Source organism: Drosophila elegans, unplaced genomic scaffold, assembly GCF_018152505.1.
Source record: "Drosophila elegans isolate 14027-0461.03 unplaced genomic scaffold, ASM1815250v1 contig_149, whole genome shotgun sequence".
In the NCBI taxonomy this organism is placed as follows: domain Eukaryota; kingdom Metazoa; phylum Arthropoda; class Insecta; order Diptera; family Drosophilidae; genus Drosophila; species Drosophila elegans.
Window position 1 is genome coordinate 14,406,472 of NW_024545513.1, and position 18,897 is coordinate 14,425,368.

Consider the following 18,897-nt stretch of genomic DNA (forward strand, 5'->3'; position numbering starts at 1 on the left):
AGAGCCAACGGCTTCGAATGCCAAGTTCAGACACCCAAGCAAGCGTGCCCCCTTTTCGCAACACTGCATTGTATTCTGCAACATTCTGTATGACCTTACTCACATATTTTTTTAAACTTTTCTTTTTGACTTACTAATAATTTAACAGTCCAGAATTACGCTTTAAATTCTATTAAATACGAAAACGATATCATATAGCTATCATAGGAACTATCCAATAATTGAGCTGCAAATCATCAAAGTTTCAATGCTTTTAAAGATATACGCAAGGAAATCATAATTTTAATGTTTTCAAGAATAATTAAGTTTTAAAATTTTCCTGTAAACATTTTTTATGATCTTTAATAATTTTTTAGATATGCTTTAAAATGCTTTTAGGTCATATAAACGAGTCCTCTTCTTTTATTCTAAAAATGCATTGATTTCTCGTAAGTGTTAAGTGCCTCAATAAATCATTTTTGCTTATACTTACATTGAACATTTGATTGCAGTTTAAGTACTATAGTTGCTCAATTTTCTGGGAATTTTCTGAGAAATTGCCAATTGAATGCTGGAGAATGTGGCCTTTTTTGGCAGGCGCACCCTTGGGCCACGCCCCCTCCTTGGTACTGCCGCCCACCGAATGGCATTTAATGAATGAAAGTGCACTGTATGCGTGAGATAGTGTGTGTGTGTGTGTGTGTGCTGGCATTTGTTAGTATCTGTGTGACAGTCGGGGAATGAATGAGTGCTGACTTTGCATCTCACTCTGTTGCTCTGCCGCCTGTGTTATGAATGAAATGTGAATGGAGTTTGATACTGAACCTACATACATTTTCCGAATCCTCCTCCCCACGCCCCCTGGCCACGCCCCTTTGGCGCATTTTCCAGATGCCGGTGCAACAAGTTTTCCTTCGCGATGGCCAGTGAACAACTTTGGCCGCATTGAAATGCAAAATTTATTGATTTAACTTGTTGCCAGTCTGGCGACATTTAAAGCCACAAAGGGACTCGAGGTCAGAGTTGAAAAGCGTGACTTGCAGTGCAATTTATGTAACGCTAAGAATTATTTTAAAAATCCGACAAAAATAGACAACGACATGGTAAATTATCTGGAAATTGTCTTAGTCGACCTAAATATCAGGAACTATTCTTAAAAGTTTCTGTCCCATTAGGGTTAGAATATATTAAATAGACAGATTAACTTTTCTATGTTAATTTAAACTTAACTACTCAAATAGAAGAAGAAAATAATAACAAATATAAAATGCTTTATCAAGATTTTGTAAAAACCTCCTATATCGAACATAAATCATAAATAGAGCTAGATATTAATTTTAAATAAATCAAAAAGAAAAGTAAAGCAAATGAAACTAATATTTTTTGTAACGAAAGTGCAAGGTACTGGGAATTGCAATCGTGTTCTAGAATTTTAAGTGTATTTTTATTTTCGTTTATTAATGTCACTGAACCAGAACCTTCAATGCAAAGTTCTTCAGTGTGAGCGCTTTGAGAACTGGAATCCCGTATGTTCGCCAATTAGGCGCAATTGGTGTCCTGGTGGTGTCCTGGCAAGGATTTACTGCAAGTGGCTGCCGCCGCATGTCCTGCTGACCTTTACTCGCTCACTAATTAATATTGAGTGTGAGCTCTGCAGGCGAAAAGAGCTCAAGCACTTGATTCAATTTAAGCAATTAGTCTTTTATTTGCCATTGCCAATCAGGCAGTAATTTCGTTACACCCGCCTTTAAAAAGGCAGGACTCTTTTGAAATTCGAAATTCAAAATGTTATTATGTTATCTACGATATAACGTTCAATCAATTCAAAGTTAATCATGTGATATGCTATGACCAGGCAATCCATTAAGACGATGCTCATCAAAGGGCGCTCCCAAAAGGATTATCAACAACAATTGCCGGACTTGTAGTTCAATTAGTATCTCAACTGCCCATCGATGGCATTAATTTTTATAATTGCGTTTTTACGATACACACGAAAGCGCAAAGCAATAAAGCGAAGGTCGGGGTTCGGGTTCGTTGTTGTTGCCGCACGAAATTAATGTTAATTTATGGACGAAAAAAGGGGACAATTTTATTACCAAATTTGGATCGATGAAAGTGCCTAACACAACTTAAGGCCACGTCATAATCCCCTCACAAGCCAAGGAGTAAATTGCTATTAAATTCTATTTTACATAGTCAACTAATGGTGTAGAAAGGACTTATTGTCTATATTTAATAAACTAAAATTGTTACATTTTTTTGTGCACAAACAGTCCTTACATTAAAGAATTTTTATATTATTAGAAAAGTAATCAAGCGAATAAGGCACTTTAACTTTTCATTAATTTAAAAATTAAAGTAATAAAGTGCAAGGAAAACGTTTGAAAAAAAATTTTAAGACCTCAAATTATAAGTCGCATATATTCAAAAAATTTTAATGATGAAAAAACCTATCAACATGCCTTTTTCAGTTTAGGAAATACTCTAGAGATATTTTGTAAATAACACCCATTTTCCAGATTAAAAGTTCGGTTTAGTAAAACTTTTTTTTTTGCTGCTTTGAACAGTTTTAACACCACGAAACGCACTGTACCAGAGCTCACCTCTTGCCAAGGTCAAGCTGCGGCTATTTCCCTCGAATATATTTTTATGAACGCATCAATAATGGCACAAAGAAATTGTTTGCGCCTAATTGATTGTCCGGACGAGATTGATTTATTGTCGAATTAAAGTTTTCGCGATGTAGGCCGATAACAAGATGTATGTTTGTGTTCGCGAGAAAGTGTTGCATACTTCAAGGCGATTTCCCGGGGGATCCCCGAAAATGGAGGGGAAGGGCGGTTATTTGCGATCCTCTGATTGATGGCCGGCTGATTGATGGGCTGACCTAATGGCCGTGTGCTCCACCCCGTCATAAAACAGTTCGTAATCGAAAGGAATTAGCAGCTGACGCCCCCGCCAATCGATTCGAAACTGGAAACTCAAAAAGTTTTCAAATCAGCACCATAATATGCAAATTGTTATTGGGTACAGGACCTAAGCAAAACAAAACACTTGGGGACCTGCCGAAGATGATGGACCTCACAATCGCCACCTGAAAGTGGGCGTGGCCATCGCCACTGCCACCGCCACCGCCACCGCACAAATGTATAATGCCATTAGCAGCTGTCACTTTTTGGGGGCTGTTGAAATATTTGACAGTCAAACACGAGTGTCTCATAAAGAGCGGCGAAAAAAAATAACAAGGGGCCCATAAAGTGACGAAGACAACGAGGCGGAGAACATAGAAATGATAATAATAATAATAATAACAATATTATTGAGACAGCATTTTAGTTTCGTGGTAATGGCTCGCGTTTATTTGCCAAACAAGATGGTTGTCAATTGTTGTTGTTGTTCACTGGCCGTCTGTTCCTTGTTATTCCATCGCTTTTTCCGCCACTTTCTCTTTTGCGCTTTACTAGTGTCTGTGTGTGTGTTGTCGAGGAGTATCCAAATTGCGACGCCGCCTGCTGGAGCCTTTCGTCAATCATACGCACCGTTGTACGCATTACAACCCCCTGGACGCCGCAGGGCTATAAGTCAGCCTAATGCCGCAGGAAATCAATATCGTTCGTCTTCGCCTAAGAAAAGCTCCATGGCCAGCGTTAAATTTCTGGCCACTGGGAAAGCTCTTTCGGCCATTAAGGGTTAGGGTTTTCCCAGTTTTCGGAGCGGAGAAAAAGTGACTGGCAGTCCACCAACTCGCTCAATCAGCAGCCAGATAAGTTATTAATCCATCGAAGTGGGTCACAAAACTGGTAATAAATATTGTATTTTCATCTATCACCGAACTGTATTGACAGACACTCACAATTATTGCCTTATAATTAATAATATCAAAACTGTCCTTAGTAATTCTCGGTAAAATAAGCCCATGCAACAGAAACCACAGAAATTCAAGTTCCCAAACTATTTAAATTTTAACTAAAATATAAAACTGTTGAATAGACTGTAAAAATTTAATTTAAAACTTTTTTGAACCACTGGTACGGAGTTAGTCAAATTTCAAAATTAAAGAAAAACAGTGGCTTAAATTATATTTAGAACAATAATATAAAAATGTTAACCGAAAAATTATTTCTTTAATTACAATTAAATTTGATTAAATTGTCTTGCGTAAATTTAAATTTAAATATTGTTATAGTATTAATTATACTATAGCCAAACGGCACTTTAATAAAAAAAAAACCAAACGAATTAAGTTGAAAAACTTTCTAAGGCTTATGTATTTAAAATTGATGTAACGATTACTATTCATAGTTTTTACTAAAATCCAAAAATAAAACCGCTCATAATCCGAACACCTACAAAATCGGCAATTTCCTCGGCCCTTTCTTGTGGCTATTTTCATAAAATCAAATTTACACACAACTCTTCGAGGCACGCAAAGGCAAAAAAACTAAGTACGGGGAAAGCCTCAATGCTGCTTCGCACTAATTGAAGTGAGCTGAGGTGGGTGAAAGTTTTGTGAAAGTTGGCTAAAAGGTGGGCGAAAGGTGGGCCGATGTGGGTGATGGCTTGGCTGTTGGCCAGACAGAATGTTTGACTTTGGCTCAATTAACACCGCACACAGAATGGTCGTCTCATAGATTCATTAAAATACAGCAAACAAGGCTGGACAAGATGGAGGTGTACCAATACCACCCCAGCCTGCCACGCCCACACGCCCACACATGGACAGGGCAAACAAAGAACCCCAGTGAGTGTGTATTTTAGTAATTTGGATTAAACATGCAGTCCGGCGGGAAAGAGAACAACGGCGAGGACAATAGAAAATCACCTGACCCATTAACCAGCAATGCTTACAATGTCTGTCCCTCTCTTTCTTGTCCAGTCTACCCGTCTCTCTCTCCCTCTCTCTACCCATCCTTTTCTGGCCGCTTTGTGTGTGGTGTGCTGAAGTTTGAAGTTATTGCTTTCATTTCCCTGTAGTCGCTTTTCCCAGACGCCAAGAATTTAATTAATTCGCAACTTGGCACGATAAGCCAGTACATATCGTTTAAATACGGCGAGTATTTAAGGTCGATTACTAATTCCATTTCATTACACTTTCTCTGATTCAATGCCTGATCATCATTAAAGCTAAAGCTAAAGCTGGTTTTTTGAGGAAGCCACAATTGGAATTTGATTTTTCAAAATTTCCTGGCTTCACTTAGATATAATAATTGTTTTAGAACGATTACTTACTCCATTGTATCAATACTATTTAGGTGGTTTTTAATAACAAATCGCAAAGGCCAGTATTTTTCTTTTAAGAACTTTCGCAAAAATTCTATTTTAGCCGACAGACGAACCTCATTAAAATCTGTTGTATGTTATTGTCTCATACATTTCACTTTTAATTGAAAAAATTAATTGACCATCTACTTAAGCAAATTATTTTCTTTCCTATTAATGCACTTTATTTATTTTTGCTTGTGACTTTTAGGTTCTTTTAACATTTATAATAGTATTAAATAGTATTAAAACTCAACATTATTTAGAAAGCAACAACAAATGTCGACAATGTTAAAGAACTTTTCAGTTTGTTTTGACAATGGGAAGCCCAATGATTACCGTTTCACTCCGAAACCAAATGAACAAATTTTCTTTATTTACTACCATTTGGGCGCAGCCCAAGTTGCCCAACTAAGCTGAGGCCCCAAAATCCGAATCAAGCCAACCGCAAAAAGTCAAATCGATGAGATTTCTCGGCCAGAGACGACTGTCAGCGTATATATTTGTGGGATTTCGGGGGTGGGGGTTTTGGACCGCACCGCAACATGTTGTCGCTTTTTGCTAATTGGGGGCAAGGATGAGATCAAGCATCAGATGAAAATAATTACAAAACAGTTTACTCAATAAAATTCCAAGTGATTTAACCAGAGCAAGGATGTCGGAGCGCTACAGAGTTGACATTGATTGAGCGAGGACTTTGATGGCGGGGAGGGCGGTTTTAGCTAATGGACAGGACTCTGAAAAGGACTCACCTCACCTCCACTGCTGACAGCCACACGCAGGTCTCATGAATATTACTCGTAGAAAGGCACAACAAAAACAGAAAAATACACGAAAAGATGATACAAAACCAAGAAACCAAGGAGCGGACAAATTTCTTGGACCTCCAAACAAAAAAAAAAAAAAAAAAAAAGAAAAACTTTTGATCAAGTTTTTCGCCACCACGGAAAAATAAGATTTTCCCACGAAAACTCACACACGCTCATCCCTTAGCGTGTGGACTTATATCGGGAAACTTGCACCCTCACAACCATTTCAAAACTGAATTAACTTTTGTTGCACTTTGGCTCACTTATTCCCCACTTTCCCTTCTCCGAAAATCTACATACATGCCCCGCACTTTCCGACTTTTTAATATGTATTCTTTTGGCATGGAAAGTTTTTATGTAAATTGGCCAGAAGCCAGCGAAGTTTCAGTGGGTTTCCTTTCGGGCTTTCGGATAAAGGTTTAGACACGGATTGATTCACACATCTCTTGTTCGACACTTGTGCCAAGGGAATCAGGGGATTCTAGAAGCTCCGTCTAATTTGTGTTCGGGGATCAAAGTAAACTAGCATACATTTTTTCAGCAAACCAACATTTCCATTTCAGCAGCAAAAAAAAAGACGAGAAAGACCCAAAAACACGTCACATTGCTGAAATTTAAATTTCATGGCATTTATATTTATTATTCTTTAATTTTGATAATATAAAATATAAAAATATATTGACTATAATCTTTTAAAATCGTCAATAGCCAGATAGTATTAATCCTTCTTCTGTGATAACCAAACAATAAAAAAAACTTGTTAGTTTTCTAGCATTCTACAAAATACTTTTTGTAGATTAAATATTTGTGGTTATTTGACTATAGATTTCCCATATATGACATGAGTCTCTTTTATATTATTATATAATTAAAATAAGATACTCTTTATGGAAAATAAAATATTATTTAGTTTTTAAAAAAACTTAATACTTATTAAAGCCTTTGTTCAGTAAGACAAAGGCTGTTTAAACTATTGCTTTCGTATTTCGTATTGTGTTTTATTATTATTTCGAGCCAGTTTAAAATGAACTTTTTTCAACACCATAAATCCATCGAAAACTTCGATTAACCAATGCCACTTCCGAGTCAGTTGACATGTGTGACTCGTTCCATTAACGATTATCATCGCCTGGCACGCAACTTGACAGTTTTGCCTGTTTTCCCCAGTTTTTGCCAATTTTCCCTGTTTTTGCCAGTTTTCCCATTTTTTCCACCAACTCACCGTTTATCCGGCAACGGGATGCCATTCAACAAGTGCGAAAAGTGCTGCTCATGTTTATAAATCAAATCTGCGGTGCTCGAAATCGGCCGGTCCAATCCTGTCAGGCCCAAAAATTAATCACAACTCATTCGTACATGGTGCGCACTCAGCCCCAAATCCATTTGGTGTCGTCTACTTTCTCCGACCGGCACATGTGGCCCAGGATGTTTGGGGAGGGTATGTGCGGGAAAAGTGTGGGAAAAGTGGGGGGAAGTAGGCGAAAGGGGCGGCTAAAAAGTGGGCGTGCTGCGGAGCATTTAGTCGACGGCAGCGAAACATTTTTGCGCACGTTAATTCCATTAAAAGCCGCATTATGCGCGCCTGACGATGCCGCAAAAAAGCATTTTACGTGCCGACTTTGAAATTTATGGTGCATACTTCGTTCTTCTGTTTTCATTGCTATTTCTGTGGTTTTTTGGCATTGGGCAAAATAATGGCACAGAGATTTTAAGGGACACGCTTATCCATGGTCGAAAAAATATTTATATTCTTTGGGTGGCTTGTGCAAAACAGAAGCCATCTAAAAACAAATACAACAATTTTTAAACCAACAAATTTTATAAAATATTTTTGAAACTTTCTGTTGTAGTGAAAAAACGGCAATCACTTTTTTGCTTAAAAAAATTATACCTTAAATCTAAGTGATTTAAAGACAACTTGTCTAAAACAAATTGTTCTTAAATGTTGTTTTTTTTTTTGTTTAAAAGAATATGAAATAAAAATAGAAGCCAGGTGTATATACCCTATTGATTTTCAGTCGATTCAAAATATAAAAATAAATGGTTACAACACGATGTTTTGAATATGCATGCATTTCCGCTCAACGCGCATGGGGCGTATACTTATTATTATTGATTCCATAAGCTGGTGGGTCATCTGCAGATGATTTATTGTGTGAACTGTTTGACGGATTCGCTCAGCATGCGTCGTAAAAGAGTCACGCTAATGCTGCACTTTTTTTTGTATATACATATATATATATATATTTGTTGTATCCAAGGGTGAGTCCTTGCACATCGCGTGTGCGGATATGGATATGGATATGGTTATGGAGGGTGGCCCCTTTGGTCCCAGTTGACCCATAAATACGCACGTACGACCCCCGTGACCCGGCATGTGACCCCGCTGACCCCCGTGAACTGCCATGTGACAATGCAGCTGCACACAGGCCACACTGACCGCAAGTGATATGCTCCAGTTTAATTACACTGCACTAATCAGCAAATTGCGGCAAACTGATGGCAACAGTCATGCAAAGCGTGCTGCGGTTCTCGCGCTGCAAACGACAGTTTGCTGTGCTATCCCTAGCCCGTAATTGGCCAAAAAGCATTTGTATGGTTGGCCAAATTGCTAGCATGCCAGTTCTCGCCATTGAAGTCCCCATCTCCGCAAAGTTTCCACTCGTTTTGCACCAGAATACAACCCTCTTATTATATATATTGGCTGAAGCCAAGGTCTTGAATAAGCATTTCTTATAAGAATCAGTATTAGTAGTGTTAGTTATTTATCAATTTTAAAAGATTATATCCTTCAACATTTTCCAAGTGGTTCAGAAAAATGTAGATAACAGTTACTTAATATTTGTTTTTTTTTTTTATTCTTTTGATTTTAGAGCGCCACAACTATTCCTACGTTTAAAATGTATTTATATAAAACTAAGTTGGCGAAACCCTAAAAAAAACCAAAAGTAACTTTTCTGCATTATTTAGACTTCAAACTGGTTTAGAAGTTTGTGGCGAAATTAATTTACAACAAACGAAAAGTTGAAAAATTGATTAGTACAGTTGCATCGAAGGGTTTTCCCCGTTATTAAACCATCCAGGGGCATTGCACTAGCAGCGAGGAAAGCTTGCAGCTAGCTAAAGGCAAATTTTCACCCATTTTCCTCCCATTTTCCTGCCATTTTCCCCTCCGCTGTGTAATTTTAATGAAAGTGCACTGAAGTTGACTGGTTTCTGTGCAGCATCCGTGGCCGCTCATGTGCTACTATCCCTAGTCCAATGTTATTTACGCTCAATTAAGTTGCTGCACATCCCCCCATAGGCACTTTCCATCTGGATTTTACCCATTTTTCCCCATTTCATCGCTTTTCCGCAGTAAGAGCTACTTATATGCAACTATAGCTGTGAACAAATTGCATTTGCAGTCAATTTCTGCTTCTCAGTCTGTTGGCTTTGTTTGACAACGGCACGCCCACCGCCACCGCCCATTTCGTAATGAAATACAACTGCGGTTGAATTACTTGTTGATAAAGAATTCTTTTTAATTAAATATATTTTCCGTCATACATTATTTATGTATTTATGTATACAGAGTATTGCTTTAAATTTCATCATGTCATAAAATCTATACAACATAATTTGGGGTGAATTTCAAGAGAAATTATTTTTCAAGGGGCAGTGCTATTTTTTTGGCCGCAGCTGTGGAATTTGACTAAAAGCGCCAGTCACAAGCCATTAAGCTGCCATTGTTTTGGACTGGCCCCTAAAAATCTGGCCATACAAATACAATAAAAGGCAAATTTCACCATCTAGCCCTTACCCCTATATATTTTGCAGCCATCTGAAAAAGTTAACGCTTGATTTCTGCACTAAAAACCAGAAGTTTGCCATTCTTTTGGGTCATTAGTTGGTAATTTATCAAAGTCATGAATTTATATTATATACCCGCTGCCAGCCACGCCCCCACTCCCTCGAAGAGCCACCGCCCCCCGGCAGCTGCACAGTGCAGATGCAAAGTTTTCAATGCGGCAGCTGTCATAAAGGCAAATGGGAAAAGCAGGAAGCCAAGTAAAGTCAAGTCAAGTCAAGTCAAGTCAAGTCGACTAAAGTCAACTCAAGGCGGGGCAATAAAATATGAAGAGCCCGACCAGAATCGGAAAAGTGTTGCTGGCTGGCTGGTTGGGGCCCCCAAAGTAATGGGTCTCCATTTTGTCGTCATTCAATTAGTCAAATTTGTAGCGCGCTTCTGATTAAGATTCGCCAGCAGCGTGAATAGTTTTTCCCATTTAATGGACCATTAAATGCGAACAGTCGAGGGCGGAATCAAGTTGAGAGGACTCTTTTGAATGAGGAGTGAAGTGCTGAGTCGTACGCAGAGAAATTTTAATTAATAACTCTGCATGTTTTTATTGATTAAATAATATTCATTTATTTCAAAGTAAGCCATTTGCCGTTTTGATTATGTATATCTATGAACCTTAATTTTAAAATCAAATGCTCAATATTTATTTTAGAACATATTAATAAATTTTTATAATATCCTGAAAGAAAATTATATGAAAATGTTTTCTAATATTTACAGAATATTTACAGAATTTTGATTTATCTTTATTCTAATGTTTATTAAATTGTGGCTCCGTTGCAAAATATCTCAAATAGAAGATCAGCAACATTTAGAGTATTTTAAATATTAAATATTTTTAAACACATATGAATTTTATATAAAAAATAAAAAAATATGTGGACAAGATTAAACAATCTACATTTTGTATGATTATTTAACATTGAAATTAAAAGATTAATTTGAAAATCATCATATGTATATCTATGAAGCTCTATAATATTTTAAAGCTAAAAAATTTTAAAAGACTTCTAAGAAATATATTTAAAAAAAAACATATCGCAGCCAAAGATTTTTTTTTGGAGCCAAATAAATAATAATTAAATCTTTAGTCAGACTCCAGTGCTTTTTTCGCGCTGTGCAGCTTGGGTGAGTTATGTCCATGAGCTGAACCCGGCCGAATGACAGTCCTTTTGGAGTGCCCCATCCTGGCCATTTGTGTTGCTCATTTCGGTCGCATGCCCTGCACTTGACAATGCAATTTGCGGCAGATTTCAGATTCCAGACTGTAGACTGTAGACTGCAGGCTGCAGGCTGTAGATTGCCGCCATGAATCGCCAGCTTTTTGCCACAGGTTCCATCTCGACATTCATTGCATTAGTTGGCGAGCTTAGTTCTTGGCCAGCAGAGCAATTAGGTAGACCCCAGTTTCAGTTTCAGCTTCAGATTCAGTCCTGTGCAAATGCAAATGCCATAGAGGAACTCGCACGGTTCATTAATGCAAAAATATGCGTAAAGTTTTTCGGCCCGCATTCGCACTCGTGGCCAGGAATTCCTGGCATCCTCTGTATGGCAAAACTTTCTGGATATGAATGCGGATGGACTTCGCTTCCTGGCTACCCAATTGTATCGAAAGCGGGAAAATTCAAAGAGCCAATGGTAATTCAAGTTTGACCTGGGGATTTATGAACACGATTGTCCCACGGGCAGTGTTCTTTATTCTGCCAGGAAATTTAAGTTCTCACAAATGTTGGACTTTATTCTATGTGGTTTTTAAGCGAGTTTTTTTGCATTTATCGTGTTAAATATTTATGTATTATTTATGAGGTGTGTTAAAACTTAAGAAATATATGCTTAACAGTCCTTTGAATAAATATTTTGTTACTTACATTCAAAATCTTTAAAAATACATATATATATTATACTTGTTTATAGAAGTACTTTACTGACATCGTTGATAAAGAATAGTTCAATTATAAGAAATCTAAAAATACATTGAATATTAATAAGTTTCTCAACCTTCGATTTTAACCAGAAAATGCAAATTAAATTAAGCTTAAATATAAGAAAAAAAGTTTTAAGCTGTTTTTGTATAAGGCTTTGCTTATAAAGAAATTTAACTAAAACCACTGCGCATACGCATCAGTCAACTGTCAACTAATAATGCTTTTAGAGACTACTTCGAATATATATCTTCCTAGTGATAGGCTACATTCCACTCCAATATTTTCACGCTTATTAGAAATGATTTAATAATATGACGTATACGCCCCTTGCAACAATGGTATGAAACATTGTCATTTGTAGGGTTCTTTCAAATAATTCCATTGAAACGAACCTTTTTTGGACAGCTAATGAAATACGAATCACATTTGGTGATTGCCCTAGAACCAAGTGGCTTAGACTGCTCCAATATATGAGTTCATGACAACGATGGTGATGGCGGTGATCAGGTCGTTTCCCCTCTAGCTTTCGGCTCCGCTTGTCTGATTCATTTAATTATGATTTCCGGTGTCGAGGCGAACTGAGTGCCGAAAGCCGAGCACCGGATCCTGCGAAAGGATGGGTGGGCCCCGCACACGTGTCCATTATTACAGCTACTTGATTGCCTAGTAAGACCTTTTACAAAAAAAAATAACCTGTCAAAAATAGTCTAGGATATGTGGAACACTGTTTATGAAATACTCTTGGCAGTTCCTACTTTTCATTATTTTTTTTTTACACAGCAATTAAGCTGTTGCATCACTTTTACTTTAAAACACAAAACATTTAATTTATATATGTTTTAAAAAAAAAATTCATTAAGCAAGAAACTAACATTTAAGTGGTATATAAACAGTTTAAAATTCATCTTAGTCAAAACCATATTTCAGCATTCTAACCGCTGAAGATGTGGCTTAAGACAAGTTTTATTTTTCAGCTGCGCCCAGATGGATTATGATTGCTGGCTTGGCCTCCAAAGTTGGCTGCAGCTCGGGCATAATGTATTTGGGGGGGTATGGGTATATCAACAACCATTCATCAACTCCCGACAAGCAACAATTTTCCCCTACCGCCCGGATATCTATCCTTTTACAATTTGCTTGTATTAGAAACTCATTTCCGTTTGTAATTGAGTCGCTGCCGCCAGCTGGTGCATGTGGTGTGTTGTAGTGAAGTAGTTGGTGGTGTCATTTCCATTTTCCATGCGCCCCACATTATGCCGATGGTTATGCAAATTAATGGTCATGCCAGCTGCCCTGTTCGGTTCGGTTCGGTTTGGTTCGGTTTTTGGCCTTCTGGTTAGGAGTTCTGCCCTTCTGGCATTTTACAATCCTATCATCCTGGCATCCTGTACTCAGATGAATTGATTTGCCCAACTGAACTGTGTGTGTTTTCCGCTCCTTGTTGCAGAACCATCGCCGCTGTATGATAACAATCATTATCATGAGGAGTGCCTGCGCTGCAATTCCTGCGGGCTGAACTTAACTGGGCCCAACCAGAAACGGGCCAGGAGATTCAAGGTAAGTGCAGTTCAAATTGCGATTAAAATTAACACTCTTCGACAAACATTTGTTTCTCTTTTTCGCGTTTATAAATTTAAGAAAAAAGAAATTAAATAAATAAAAAATAAATTAATGATCTTTGTGTAAGGAAACTATATATCATGTCACGTAAAAATATATCAGATAATGATAAAATAATAAGGAATGAGGAAAGGGAAGGCAAAAATTGCAGAAATAATTGCCAATTCGGATGGCGCAATATTTATTTGAAATGCATTCGCCCACTTTGGGCCCATAAAGGCGAACTCATTGCGAATGACGGATGACCGGCAAGTGACTTAATCAAAATTACAAATGAGCCGTCAGGCGGAGCACAAGCAAAATAAAGTGGAGCCCGGAATAAATAATATACGGGGGAATTCAGACAGCCATCCAGCGAAAATCTCTCTCTAATTCTAATTTTGTTCGTTTTTTTTTTTTTTTTGTTTGCTTAGAACCAGATCCTGTGCGACCTGCATTTCGCGGACGTGGCCCTAATGGAGTGCTCCGATTTCATGCAGCAGCTGCGGAGCTTCAAGCCGCAATCTTTGGGCTGCGCGGTGGCCAGGCGCAAAAGTTCCACGACGCTGATATTCCCGCTGCCACCGCAAGCTTGCTCAGGTATGTACCAAACACTGTACACACATGTGTGTGGAATATACGGCAGTCGATGGGCACATTTCACGGGTGTTATGGCCAAATCGAGACTGGGACTGAACTCAGTCCAGCACATACCCTGGTAATTTAGTTGTGCGAGCATACTCGGCGGCCTATATTCAGTTTACCTTTACTTTAGGACCGATTTCTCAACATACCTTTACTTGAAAAGTTGTATCTAACAGTTTCTGTAATGATTTAAAGTCACATAAAGTTATGTTAAGGAAAATAAACATATCATTGAGAAAACGATTTTGTGTTTCCCAAAAAGTTTTAATTCTTGTTATTTTTTTTGATTTCTTAGATTACAAAATATAGACTAAGCATGACATTGAGATATCGGCCCTTAATAATTTTAGAAAGGACAGACCAACACATTATATAGCTTTAATTCATATTGATTTAAACATTGTTACCATATTGTCTTAAATGTTATTATTGTCTAAATAAGGATTAATTTAAGAAATATATGCCAGTTAAATTTAGAATAAAGGCCAAAAAGTTGTTATTTTGTAAAGAGTACCTGTACGTTGGTACAAAGGGATATATCCCATTCGAATACGCAAAAAACCCTTCCATGGCAGAAAGTTCTTTTTTTTGGCTGTGTGTGTGCGTGGCGTCATCATTATAATTCAAATGAGATTTGCTCGCACAGCAATCTACTCACCCACACACACACACACACGCACGCACAACCACTCCCGCACACAGACACGGTGAAAGCAGAGAAAGGGGAGAATGCTGAGAAAGGGAAGAAAGAGAGGCGAGAGCGCCACGTCTACAAGTTGGAGAATGTTTGGCATTTTGCATAATAAAGTTGTTCAAACATATTTGACGTCGGCCTGCGCACTCACACACTCGCACACCCACACGCACACACAGACAGATAGAACCGCCATTTTTCGCTGACATAAACTTTCAATTCGGTTTTCATTTTACTTTATTTCCTTTCGTTTTTTTTTATATTTTTTTTTTCGGCGCTCGCAAACGATTTAATTAAAATCCTAAAAAAAAAACAGGCAGAAAGCGAGCGAATGAAATACGGAACATTTCTTAACATTATTTATCAGTTCTCTTATATGACCCGCGTCTATGGCTGAATGCGCGAGCAGGAATACAAAGTTTATTAACTGGATTTTTATTGCGAAACTTTTCGCCCAACACTCAGACCCCGTTTGGCGTCCAATTTAATTACAACATGCCGAAATAAACAAAACGCGAAAGCCGAAATCGGTTAAATATTATTGACGATGATGATGTGGATGGAATTAACTTGGCATCCGGCAGTCGCCGTAATTCTGGATTTTATTCAATTATTTCACGACCAATTAGGGAATATCCGCCTTTGGAATTCTGAACCGAATGACACATTCAAAAATAACCAATTAAAAAGCAACAACATTTCCAGATCGTTTAAAAAAAAAATTATTACACAATTATCTGTTATTTTGCTTCCGTAAGAAATTAAATAAATGTAGACTGAAATCTTACAAAACAAGTTACGCATTTTGTACAAAAAGAAACCACAAGTAAGAATTCGCAAGGCACTTAATACCCTTTGGTTTAAGCCGAAATAATTGCCTTTTAAAAATGCTCAACACAAAAATATTTGTTGGTTTTATGCAATTATTTTAACACAACAGCATCAAGAAGTTCAATTCTTTAAAAATGCACAAAAGGCTTTCAAAGGGTTTTAAAATGGTTGCTGAAACATGCCACATTTGAGCAAGAAACGATATGTATTTTTAATTTCTTTCATAAATATTTAATGGCAAAGACTCGCAGCAACCGCACCCCTTGAACATTTTATTTAGATTTCTTTGATGCAAGCTGCAAATATAAATGTACATAATATTAAAGCAATTTAAATTCGACAGAAATTAGAGAATATTTATAGCTAAATATTTTTAAAGTCAGGGCTCCAAATGAATTTTCGCACTGAACGCGATAAATGTAGATAGTTCAAATATTGTATTTGCTTGGCATTTTTTTCCACAATCTACCCACATCCGCATCCGCACACACACACGCATCCGCCTTTCCTATGCATATGTATTAGTGTTGAGCTGCGCTCATTTGAAGCGACATTAAGTGTGCACTCGAGTAAAGTGATTTGATGCGTGTCCCATTCGAGTGCAGCACTTGCTGCTTAGAATCCCATATTTTCCCATGAAAAGGAAAAACCCGATGCATCTTAAAAAAGAAAAAAGAAATAATGATGTGGAAAAGTGCTGCAGCAAACAATGATGCCTGCCCTTTTCACCTTTGGTATTTGGTATTTTTTTGTGTCACATTTTCTTTCGCTTCTATTTTCCCTATCCACAATAGTCGTTTTAATGTATGGATTGTTATTTAGTTTGGCAGGCAATAAATATAAATAAAAAAATAATAGCAAGCAACTTATTAAGTGATTGAAACTTCAGTTAACAAATAAAATTTCCCTCCTAAGAAGGCTCCTTAAAGTATGACTTCCATTTTCGGCCAAGATCAGGGGACTAGGGTCATCAAATAGATTAAATAAATACAGTAAATAAATCATTTAGTAACGTATACGCCACATGAGTCACGGAGCACACGTTTATGGCCTAAATCGCGCAACAGAGTTATAAACACGTATTATGTGTCATTCCAAATAGAAGCAAAAGCCCACGCTTAGATCCATGTGAGTACGTGACAATTAAATTTATGAAATACTATAGCCCGGCCGGAAAAGGCCAGAGAGGCGGAGGGGCGAGGCAAATCCAAATCCAAGTTGAAAAGTCAGTTCAAGAGGGCGCGTGACTGCTGCGAAAATGCTGGCAAGTTGGCCCATTAGCGGAAGTCGGCCAATACAATAATATCCTCGAAGCGAGCCTGGCCAAAAACCATGGATGTGGGCATTCTGCAAATGTATTTCCGAATGCGCACTAGCTCAGTTAATCGAAAAAGGACTTATATTTTCAATGATAGCTCTAATCGATCGAAATAAAATGTGTCCCTGCTAAAATGTTTAAACCGCTATAAAGCTGAAAAAATCAACAGTTTCTTTGAGCTGGATAATATATTATGAAAAATGCATTTTAATGATAATTAAAAAAACAAAATTTGATCAATCTCATATACTGTGTTTGTGTGTATCAACACCATTTCACGAAGTCGCTTACACACGAAAGTTGACTATGAATTTCGACCAAATGCGTGAAAGTTAATGACCCAAAAATTCTTGTCATTTAAGAATGAATGTAAAAGTTGCCATATTTTTAAAAACCAAAATTTGCAATCTCTTTTAACGAACAAAATTTCTGTTAAAGAAAACTCGAGTGTTGTCAAGATTTTCAATGAAAGGTATTTTAAATTAAGGGCCCAAAAATGTGATTAATGCCAGAGTGAATATAACAGGTGATGCATTTTTTACAAGCCTGCCTTTATGCCTGCCATATTCTCTATAGGGGTCCATCTAGGCATTCATTTGGGCCAATTTATGACTGGCAATAATCAGAGCCTTCGGCTTGGCGGCCCGTATATCTTCTATTATTCACTGCCTTGTCATCTGCTTTTGGCCATAAATTTAACCGTGAATTCGGGCACGCCCCCCGCCCACCTGGCCGGCCATTTACATTTTAATATGCATTATTAGCGGGATAATTGTTTGGGAATATTGCCCAAGAGTAGACGGCCGTAAAAACACGTCGCCTTCAGGTGAAGGCCCCCCTTCTATGCCCCTTCTACCTCAACCTTTCCCATCAACTTGTCACTTTGCCATTCCATTTTGGGGGTATTGGTGGGCTGGCCACACCCCCAACGCCAACGCCTGCGCCTTAATTGTCATTTGTGCCATAATAAATTCAAAAGGCCGCCATGAAAAAGGCAAAAATTGTCGCGCACTTTTAACGTTCATTTGTCAGCGCGGTTTCGGCTATGCTTTTTGCATAGGTTTCCCTCTCCATTTTAATATTTTAATATATCCTGGCACGCATTTTCTTCTCACTTGTTTGATGAAAAATGATTTTAATTTCGGCCTGCAATGTCGTTGTGTGGATTTTAAAAAATAAAGTTGTAATAGCCGCTCCCTTCGAGTCAAAATGGTAATTAATTAAGCCAGCCAATTGTTTTCCAACAAGTTTGAGCTTTAAGCTGTGAATGGCCATTCAATTGAAATTTTAATTACCATTACTTCCAGCGGTTTTGTTGCATAGCCCGATTTAGTAAGTTTGTTTTCTGTTTTTATAGATTTGTCATGAAAAAAAATATTTCTTAAGGGTATAATAAGACGTAAAGACAAACGAGTGACTGACTTGTACAGCTGGCAACTTATATTATTTATCCCTGGTCGATTTTAAAAAATCCCTGGTCAAGAAATTAATTTAACAATATCAACTTCAATAGTAATTCTATTGAGGTGTTCGAAAAGAAAATGTGTTGCACGATTTTTTTCCATTGTCACTAATTAAAAAATGTTGTCGCCATTTTAAAAGACATTGAATCGTTTCTTGACATTGGTCTCCTTTTGCTCAGGCCTCAAGACAAACCGAAGAAATAAATTCTAGCAATGCGAAAATCTGTTCTCTAATTGAAAAGCCATGTTAAAAAGGCATTGCATTGCACAATGCAGGCTTAAATTCAGTTTTTTCTGTCTCCCTGAGGCTCACTTTGCACTAATTGAACATGTATACTGGCATGGTTCAAAAACACCACAGGGCGTATACGCATTTTTAAAAACATGAGAAATTCCTGGGTCATCTTCCAGCTTGTTTTATTCCATCAAAGGATTCCTGGTAGCGTTAATTCTTGTATTTTTCAGTTGTTAAGTCGTTAAGAGCATAATAAAACCAAAAAAAAATATGAACAGCTTTGCTGCAACATG

The 18,897-nt window shown here is 37.5% G+C and overlaps 1 protein-coding gene across 6 annotated transcripts in view; it reads left to right on the forward strand.

Moving 5' to 3' along the window:
* LOC108149984 overlaps positions 1–18,897 on the forward strand; it is a 101,723-nt gene that overhangs the window by 50,777 nt on the left and 32,049 nt on the right. For all 6 annotated transcript variants that reach the window (XR_001774653.2, XM_017277913.2, XM_017277909.2 and 3 more), the window contains 2 exons: positions 13,267–13,376; positions 13,853–14,018. Coding sequence is in view for 5 of the 6 variants with exons in the window: in XM_017277913.2 (XP_017133402.1) it covers positions 13,267–13,376; positions 13,853–14,018 (276 nt within the window). In the remaining variant the exon portion in view is untranslated. The remainder of the gene's footprint in view (positions 1–13,266; positions 13,377–13,852; positions 14,019–18,897) is intronic.